Genomic DNA, 10,413 nt, shown 5'->3' on the forward strand with positions numbered 1-10,413 from the left:
ATAAAATGTTTCACTATATATTATACGATGGGTTAAAAATATATTTAACGATAAGAATTTAATAATTATATAATTTTCTAATTAGTTACAATAAATGATACACTTTTTAATATTGAGCATGTGCTCGCCCAGTACCATCCATTCTCATGTAAAAGCAGTAACATCACGTGCTATACCACGCGTGTAATGCACATAGAGGTTATCGATAACAGCACATTACCTTTTCGGACAAGGAAAATTAAAATAAATTTTGGACCATTTTTAACTTTTCCTTATTTTTTTGTCGCTTAGATTTTTTTTGTTTCCGAGTCCTTTGCTCTCAAAACTTTGTTTCATTTGTTCAACGCCAAAGCTCATTTTATTGTCCTTCAGTGAAAAAAATTCATTTATATTACTTAAACAGCTACTCAACTCTGACAACACTCTTTCACAATAACAATCACCTAAATCTACATCAAACAAAAACACCTTCCATTCTTCAAAGGTCAATTTTATTGAATTCAAATATCAAAGTTTGAGTTTTTTTAACTTTTTTAGCTCCCTTGAGCTATTTCCCTGAACCCCATTAGATTTTTCTCATCTGGGTATTCTTCTTTGCATGTGTTTTAAGTCAAAGTTTGAAGCTTTATCCTAATCCAAAGTTCCCCAATTTGATGGAACTCTAAAAATGGGTTCTTCGGAATCTATGATCCCATCAAAGAAAGGGAGCTTATTTGGTTCTCAACCAAGTAGAAAAGAGAAGCACCCTTTTTCACAGAGGTTCAGATCCAGCTTCTCACGTTTGATGTTCAAGAAACTTGATTACATTCAATGGATTTGCACTGTGGTAGTGTTTTTGTGTTTGGTTGTTGTTTTCCAAATGTTCTTGCCTATTTCTGTTGTGGAAAAGTCAGGGAATTCATTCAGAGCTGTGAGGATGCGTTCTGGTAATGTGTCATACTATAAGGACTTTAAGAATTATGTGTTTGACATTGAGAATTATGCTTTGGACATTGGGGAGGATGCTATTTTTGTTCCGAAGATTTCGGAGAAAATTCGTAGGAAGGATGTTGGTAGGGACATGAATTTGTTGAACCAGACAGTACTGCATTTTGGGTATAGGAAGCCTCAGCTGGCACTGGTTAGTTCACCTAATTTTCTCTGGTGAAATTGATACACTTCTATTGTATTGGTGTTTATTTGCAAAGTTTCTTCATGTTCATTGTGAGCATAATTAATGCGTGTGCTTGAGTAAACAACTTAATTAAGTGCTTATTCTATATTCACTCATCTCATGAGAGCTTAAGCTTTATTGAGATACGCTAAAAGGACCTTGTAGTAAGTTCATAAACTCTTCCAAAGACATGTTGAAGTACTTATATAATGAGTCCAAATAAGCTTTTTATAGGCTCTTCCAAATGCCCCCTTCAATTAGATGCAAGTTTTTTAGGTTAAGCATATAGTCCAGCATAAACTATTTTTAATGGTAAAAATGGTTCAGATTTTGCACAAATTTAGGACTGTTTAAGTGAAAATGAAGTTTGTTATTAATTAAAATTTTAAATCCTCTGACATCTTCCTTGTTATCGATATATATTGTTTTATTCATTTATCTCTTTATATTGAATAGATATATTATTTTGATTTCTTTTGAAGGTATTTGGAGAACTGTTGGTTGATTCACAAGCATTGCTTATGGCAACAATTGCAGCTGCTTTGCTAGAGATTGGCTATGGAATCCAGGTACTCTAGCTAAATTTTTTCCCGCTCTTATGCTGAAAAATATTGTTCTTAAAAATAAAATAAAAGGGGATTTAGCTAACTGATCAATGTCTCTGTATGATATGCAATAGTGTCAGAATGCATATTTTATATTATGGTACTGTTTTTTGGACGAGATTGAAAATAGAGGCAAACAGGAATTTTGAATTTTAATGCCAAATCCAGTCTCCCTCTATTTTATGCATGCTTACTGTATATTAGTTTCAAAGACCACATTGGGTAAGCGAGGGTACTTTTACCAGATGTTCATATCCAGTATCATGCTAGACAAGGCTCAGTGCACAAGGCAGCCCAGTGCACAAGGCTCACATTTAGTGGGGTCTGGGGAGGGTAGATGTAAGCAGCCTTACCCCACAAGCAGCAAGACTTTTTGCAGGATTCGAACCTGTGATCTCATGGTCACTAAACATCCACCTTACCGTTTCACCAAGCTCACAAAGTATCATGCTAGACGAGTGTTTTTAAAATTGAAGCAGGGTTTTGCATTTAAGGAAGTATATATTTGAAGTCCTTAAGAATATGTTGACTTGTCATAGTGTCTCTAAAGAATACGTAAGAATTTATTCACCTCCTCACCATTTTCAACATAGATTATTATAGTTCAAGTTTTTCCTATGTTTTGCAGGTCTTTTCAATTGAAGATGGACCAGTGCGTAATGTGTGGATAAGTTTAAAAGTTCCGGTCACTGTCATTCAAACTTGCGGCAAGGCAGACGGTGCTGTAGACTGGCTAAAGTATATTGTTATTCTAATGTTTAAGCTGTCTTCAAGTTTTATATAGCTGACATGAGCTTTAAGTTGTGGTTGATGCTCCTTGCCTCCTTGTATCTGCCGTAGTTCAACAATCCACTGAATTAACTACATATTGGAAAATAACAGCCAAATAATGTCTTGTTTTATATGCCAGATTATAATACTGTTTCCTTGATTAATCCTTTATATCTATATATCTGTTTTCATTTTGTGTACAAGAATGTCGCTTGATTCTCTTAATCATCACTTCTAGTTTTCTAGCCTCAGAGAGATATGTATTAATTCCTTTTTTGAATATTAAAGCTAGGATAGTGTAATTATTCTTGCATTAGCATATCCCAGATTCACTTGGGCTTGTTTCGTAATGTGTTACTAACAGAGAAAACCCTACCGTTTTGGTTGGATGACTGAATTATGTTTGCATCTGATAAGAATGCCTGTGTTTTGCAGCTACGACGGTATAATTGTGAGCTCTCTTGAAGCCAAGGGTGCCTTTTCTTGGTAAGATACGTATATTAATTTCTAAAGGAGAAGATTCTAAATATGGTTGTTACCTGAATTATTTAATGACTTCACACTCCTTAATATTTCTTCAAAGGAACGACCTCTGGTAGTTGTCTGATATGTTTTCTTCCCACTTTAATGATATTAAATATTATTTATTGTTGATCATATATAAAAATTAATGCTGAAGTTTTTATTTCTACCGGTCACAACAAACCTTACCTATTCTAATGTTTTTTTTTTCCTTCTGTGCCTGGAAATTTTCCATTAACACAAAAACTGAATTTGGTCTTTTAGATTCAAACTTCAGAGTTCAGAGTACCCTGTACATGCATCTTTATCACTGCAATATAAACATGATTGCTACAACTTTTCGTTCTTGTGGTGGGTTGTATATTCTGACCTGTGTTAACTTATTTGCCAAACATTGTCTCAAAGTTGATGTTCATAACATACAAATGATGCAATCTACAGTATGGAGAATGGGATATTTCACTCATTGTGACTTTATCATGCAATCGCAATATCCTTAATCAAATAACATGAATGATTTTATTTGTTGCAGTTTTTTGCAGGAACCTTTCAAGTCTATACCTCTCATATGGATCATTCATGAAAATTCTCTTGCTTATCGTTCAAAGCAATATACGGCTAGTGGGAAGACTGGACTTTTGAATGATTGGAGAAGATCCTTCAACCGTTCAACAGTTGTTGTCTTTCCAAACTATGCCTTGCCGGTAATATTATGGGACATAGTATCTTTTATTTATTTGATGCATGGGCATCATACCTAGGGCCTCTACTCAAACCTCACTCACCTAACTGCCTGATAAGCTAAACTTTAGCCTAGACATTGGTACAAGTTTATTTCTTTTGTACTTACTGGGCAAAGACCCCACTTGGTGGGATAAAAGCTTGGTTGTTGTTGTAATGGGCAACGACATTTTCATGTAATCACACATTCCATTAGTTCATATAATCTGCTTTGTTGATATTCACGGTTATTTCACTATTAACCACTTCATCAAAAGATGTAAATAAGTTTCATATTGGACACTGTCATTATTTTATATCTATGGTGTAAACATTATAGTTATAAACTTATAATTATAATTATTACTGTAACTATTAATTAGCATCAAGATAATTTGCCTACTGTATCATTTTGGGACTAATTAGTAATTGATAACTATTGTTTTTTTTATGTAAATCCACAGATGATTTACTCCACTTTTGATGCTGGAAATTTTTATGTCATTCCTGGTTCCCCTGCTGAATCATTAGACGCAGATGCATTTATGGCCATACAAAAACATGATTTGCGCATCAGAATGGGCCATGGACGAGAAGATTTGGTTGTTGCAATTGTTGGAAGTCAGTTTTTGTACAAGGGCATGTGGTTGGGGCATGCCATTGTTTTGCAGGCTTTATCACCACTTCTAGCAGACTTCCCATCAGGCAAAGATAATTCCAGTGCACAACTACGAATCATTGTTCATAGTGGAGAATTAACAAATAACTACAGTGTCGCTCTTGAGGTATATATCGCTATATCTTTTCTTCTTTGTTTGTGGATAAATAGTTTGAAGTTTCTTATATTTGTATTCTATTTGGTTAGACCATGGCTCATAGCTTGAAATATCCAAGAGGTATTATCGAGCACATAGCTGGAGATTTGAATACAAATTCTGTTCTTGCAACAGCGGATGTTGTAATATATGGATCCCTCCTTGAAGAGCAGTCTTTTCCAGATATTTTGACGAAAGCCATGTGTTTTGAGAAACCAATTGTTGCTCCAGATATTCCCATGATCAGAAAATATGTATGGCATTTACATTAACTTCCAATTTCCAAACATCTAAGATGTTATTACTATTTTTAATATGCAAATTGAGTTGAAGATTTTTTCTTGCCATGTTTTTCTAAAATGTTTTGTCAACATCAACTAGGTTGATGACAGGGTGAATGGCTACCTTTTCCCGAAGGACAGTAGTAGACTTCTGAGACAAATTGTATCGGAAGTGATATCAAACGGGAAAATATCACCACAGGCTCGTCACATTGCCTCAATAGGGAGAAGCACTGCAAAGAACCTTATGGTTTCAGAAGCAATTGAGGAATATGCATCCTTAATTCAGAATATTCTTCGGTTTCCATCAGAGGTTGTTCCTCCTAAGGCTGTTTCAGAAATATCCCCCAATATAAAAGAACAATGGCAGTGGCATTTGTTTGAAGCAGATCCAAAATTAACATATGAAAATAAGACAACAAGAAGTCACACTTTTTTAGATAAATATGAGGACAAGTGGAATCTTTCTCAAAATAATAGATCCACTATTATTGTTTCATCTAATGATTCATTTGTATATAGCATATGGGAAGAAGAGAAATTAATTCAGATGGCTATCACAACAAAAAGGAGAGAGGATGAAGAGGTAAGATTAGGGGTTGTTCTAATTTATGGAATTAGGGCATCGAGTTTCTCTTGACTTCCATTTGCATGGCTGGTGAGCCTAGCTTAAGTCATTTTGACTTTTAATGCAGTTGAAGGATAGAACAGATCATTCACATGGAACATGGGAAGAAGCATATCGAAATGCTAAGAAGGTTGATAGGTTAAAGAATGATTTGCATGAAAGGGATGACGGAGAGCTTGAGCGAACGGGACAACCACTATGCATGTATGAACCTTACTATGGTGAAGGGTCCTGGCCTTTTCTGCATCGAAGATCTCTTTATCGTCGCAGATGCATTTATGGCCATACAAAAACATGATTTGCGCATCAGAATGGGCCATGGACGAGAAGATTTGGTTGTTGCAATTGTTGGAAGTCAGTTTTTGTACAAGGGCATGTGGTTGGGGCATGCCATTGTTTTGCAGGCTTTATCACCACTTCTAGCAGACTTCCCATCAGGCAAAGATAATTCCAGTGCACAACTACGAATCATTGTTCATAGTGGAGAATTAACAAATAACTACAGTGTCGCTCTTGAGGTATATATCGCTATATCTTTTCTTCTTTGTTTGTGGATAAATAGTTTGAAGTTTCTTATATTTGTATTCTATTTGGTTAGACCATGGCTCATAGCTTGAAATATCCAAGAGGTATTATCGAGCACATAGCTGGAGATTTGAATACAAATTCTGTTCTTGCAACAGCGGATGTTGTAATATATGGATCCCTCCTTGAAGAGCAGTCTTTTCCAGATATTTTGACGAAAGCCATGTGTTTTGAGAAACCAATTGTTGCTCCAGATATTCCCATGATCAGAAAATATGTATGGCATTTACATTAACTTCCAATTTCCAAACATCTAAGATGTTATTACTATTTTTAATATGCAAATTGAGTTGAAGATTTTTTCTTGCCATGTTTTTCTAAAATGTTTTGTCAACATCAACTAGGTTGATGACAGGGTGAATGGCTACCTTTTCCCGAAGGACAGTAGTAGACTTCTGAGACAAATTGTATCGGAAGTGATATCAAACGGGAAAATATCACCACAGGCTCGTCACATTGCCTCAATAGGGAGAAGCACTGCAAAGAACCTTATGGTTTCAGAAGCAATTGAGGAATATGCATCCTTAATTCAGAATATTCTTCGGTTTCCATCAGAGGTTGTTCCTCCTAAGGCTGTTTCAGAAATATCCCCCAATATAAAAGAACAATGGCAGTGGCATTTGTTTGAAGCAGATCCAAAATTAACATATGAAAATAAGACAACAAGAAGTCACACTTTTTTAGATAAATATGAGGACAAGTGGAATCTTTCTCAAAATAATAGATCCACTATTATTGTTTCATCTAATGATTCATTTGTATATAGCATATGGGAAGAAGAGAAATTAATTCAGATGGCTATCACAACAAAAAGGAGAGAGGATGAAGAGGTAAGATTAGGGGTTGTTCTAATTTATGGAATTAGGGCATCGAGTTTCTCTTGACTTCCATTTGCATGGCTGGTGAGCCTAGCTTAAGTCATTTTGACTTTTAATGCAGTTGAAGGATAGAACAGATCATTCACATGGAACATGGGAAGAAGCATATCGAAATGCTAAGAAGGTTGATAGGTTAAAGAATGATTTGCATGAAAGGGATGACGGAGAGCTTGAGCGAACGGGACAACCACTATGCATGTATGAACCTTACTATGGTGAAGGGTCCTGGCCTTTTCTGCATCGAAGATCTCTTTATCGTGGAGTTAGCCTGGTAAGCTGTGTTTGTATGTCAAAATCATGGTTTTCACTTGTCAGTGCACATGATAGGAAATGTTCTTATATAATAGTATAAATGTTTGTTACAAATTGTGTTGATGTTATTCAATGTGTTCTCATTTTTTGCTGTGGCCTATGGCTATCTATTTTTTAACATTTGGTGTTGTTTGTTCTTGTTGTGCTAATTCGTTCGGGTTCTCATGCTCTGGTTTTCTCTCTCTAGTTTGGTATGCTACATACAATGCCTCAAATCTTCTGTAGTAGTTGATTTCAATCTGACACAACGGGTGACTGGATGTTTTCAGTCCACTAAAGGTCGAAGACCGGGAAGAGATGATGTTGATGCACCGTCTCGTCTCCCACTGCTTACCAACACTTACTATCGAGATGTGCTTGGTGAATATGGAGCCTTCTTTGCAATTGCAAACATAATTGACCGTTTACACAAAAATGCCTGGGTTGGATTTCAGTCTTGGAGAGCAACAGCAAGGAAGGTATACGATTCTTTTTCGTACCTCATTTCTCTGAAGATATACCTCCTAATACACTTTTCATCTCTGAAAATAGATACTGGTCTTAATAAATTCGTTATTTTTATCCTTGTCAATCAGGTTAGGTTAGATTCTTAGAAAGTTGTGATGCTGATTTATATTATGTTTTCCCCTTCAACTTATATATATAGATACTGAAGTTATCGGTGACATGGGAAGTTATTTTAGGCTTAAGGATGAAGATTCTTTCTCTAATTAGAGATTTTGATTAGAAATTGTGACCATAAGGATTATGGATGGAAAATGATCTTGTGTGTACTAAACCTTCAGTTGTGCAGCTTCTTTTCTCACCTTTTTTAATTAGTGGTGTCAATTGTGCATAAAGGCTGAAATGCAGGAAAATGACTTAAGTGGAAACAATCAATTAAATTTCTTGTGTTCTTCTTGTTCTGGGTTATTTGACATTTAGCTTGGGGTTTTAACAGGCATCCTTATCCAGAACTGCTGAAAATGCATTATTAGGTGCTATCCAATCCAAAAAGTTTGGGGATGCACTTTATTTTTGGGTGCGCATGGATACGGATCCTCGAAACCCTTTGCGGAAGGACTTTTGGTCATTTTGTGATACCATAAATGCTGGAAATTGCAAGTAAGATCTATTAAAGCCATTCTGTTCTTTTTCTTGAGTATATTTGTATATGGAAGTTTGCTTTTACCCTTGTTTTGCTTCTTCTTATACAATTTTCAATATGTATCCTGATTTTCTTTATGAATGTGTTTGATTGAAGGTTTGCTTTCTCAGAAGCCATGAGGAGGATGTATGGGTTAAAAGATGATATGCATTCTTTGCCGCCTATGCCTATAGATGGCGACACCTGGTCTGTCATGCAGAGTTGGACTCTGCCTACAAGATCCTTTTTAGAATTTGTAATGTTCTCCAGGTATGCTAGCTTTCATTAATGGAGAACATTGATTGAATAAGAAACTCATTTTCTCGATTAAGAAAATTATTCTCTTGTAAGTTTGTTAAATAACTGAAGTAAGCTATCATACGTGCAGAATGTTTGTCGATGCATTGGATATGCAGATGTATGATGAGCACCATTCAACCGGACACTGCCCTTTGAGTTTGTCAAAAGTAATTTATTCCTCAAAAAATTCGTATTTTTTGGTCTTCTTATCCATTTTCTCCTCGCTGCTTATTTTTCGCGACTTATCTGAATGCATGAATAAATATGCAAATTGCAGGATAAGCATTGCTATTCAAGGCTTCTCGAGCTACTAGTAAATGTGTGGGCATACCACAGTGCAAGGAGGATGGTGTATGTGAACCCTGAAACGGGTGTAATGCAGGAACAACACAAGTTCAAGAGCCGTAGGGGTAAAATGTGGATCAAATGGTTCTCATACAGCATACTTAAGAGCATGGATGAGGATTTGGCGGAGTTGTCAGATTCCAGAGATCCTAACAGGCATTGGTTGTGGCCATTAACAGGTGAAGTATTTTGGCAAGGTTTATATGAGAGAGAGAGAAATTTAAGGCAGAAGCAGAGGGAAAAGAGGAAGCAAAATAGTTTAGAGAAACAAGATAGAATGAGGAGGCGTCACCGTCAACAAGTAATAGGGAAATACGTTAAGCCCCCGCCCGAAGGGGAAGAAAGCTCTAATTCAACTTTGCTTGCAGCAAAAGCATCAAGATCTACTATAAACACCACTCTTAAGTAGATCCTGATAATTCTTTTCTTTTGTAATTCTTATCGATTTTTTGTGATTTTCATTCAGAAAGAATGCACACTTAATTGGGGGTCTTGTGTGTAAAAATTGCATCCTTTTAGTCATTGGTGCTAATATGTAAAGTAGTCTAATTTGTTTAGTTCTATTTTTTGCTTCTGTATTTCCATTCTTTCAGGATAATAGATTGGTTTAGAGGAAAGAGTTGTGGGAAGTTGTAATCTTGATAGTACTTGTCAATTTGAGTGAAATTAACTTGTAGCAATGTATTCCACGTGCAACTATTCAAAAAGCAGTTTTATCCATGGCTTATATAAAGTTCTAATTTATCTTGTGGTAAATTCCTATACTATCCATTCTTTGTAATTTATAATCTTTCTAATATCTAATTTATAAAGTTCTAATTTGCACTAGTCATACAATAATGGATATCCCAGTTAAGTATTACTTGACTTTTCCCTACAAAGTTGAAGAAAGTACCACTGAGTTTCTACACTTCTCCTAGTCGGTTTAACATATATTGTATCATTTTCCCTGAAATAGAACTTGCTAGTAGTATGGGGAAGAAACTTTCAATTCTTTCCTTACTGATTTGGCATCTGGTTTCTAATGCACAATCTGGAATTGTTACATACTGGGGCCAAGATAAAAATGAGGGCACATTAACAGAAGCATGCAACTCTCAGACTCAACTGCATCCATTCTAATTGCCAGAGTGTGAGCATAGGCATCAGAATTAGTCACAAAAACATTAAAGTCATGCTATCAATTAGAGGCTATGTTGGGAGCTGTAATGATGACAATAAAGTCTATATGAGATTAATCCAGATGGATGTTCTCTATACCCAAATTTATCATGTCAGTGTAATAGCTAGGCTAAATAAGTTTTTTCTTAAAAACTCAAATCTTAAAGTATAATTAAATATATTTTTAACAAGTCTAAACATGTACTTATTG

The 10,413-nt window shown here is 35.5% G+C and overlaps 1 protein-coding gene across 2 annotated transcripts; it reads left to right on the forward strand.

The window, feature by feature from the left end:
* LOC109360682 lies at positions 339-9,766 on the forward strand. 2 transcript variants are annotated; one of them, XM_019605730.1, is made up of 15 exons: positions 340-1,120; positions 1,636-1,722; positions 2,387-2,496; positions 2,965-3,015; positions 3,584-3,755; positions 4,236-4,332; positions 5,790-6,013; positions 6,094-6,297; positions 6,425-6,910; positions 7,020-7,229; positions 7,540-7,728; positions 8,211-8,374; positions 8,514-8,666; positions 8,785-8,863; positions 8,974-9,766. In XM_019605730.1, the coding sequence occupies exons 1-15, from the start codon at positions 668-670 to the stop codon at positions 9,448-9,450; spliced, it is 3,156 nt and encodes a 1,051-aa protein (XP_019461275.1). In that variant the 5' UTR covers positions 340-667; the 3' UTR covers positions 9,451-9,766. The 2 variants fall into 2 exon arrangements, with proteins under 2 accessions (XP_019461276.1, XP_019461275.1); XM_019605731.1 differs by lacking the exons at positions 5,790-6,013; positions 6,094-6,297; positions 6,425-6,910 and adding exons at positions 4,637-4,840; positions 4,968-5,453 and having other exon boundaries at positions 339-1,120; positions 4,236-4,556.

Source organism: Lupinus angustifolius, chromosome LG11 (assembly GCF_001865875.1).
Source record: "Lupinus angustifolius cultivar Tanjil chromosome LG11, LupAngTanjil_v1.0, whole genome shotgun sequence".
Lineage (NCBI taxonomy): Eukaryota > Viridiplantae > Streptophyta > Magnoliopsida > Fabales > Fabaceae > Lupinus > Lupinus angustifolius.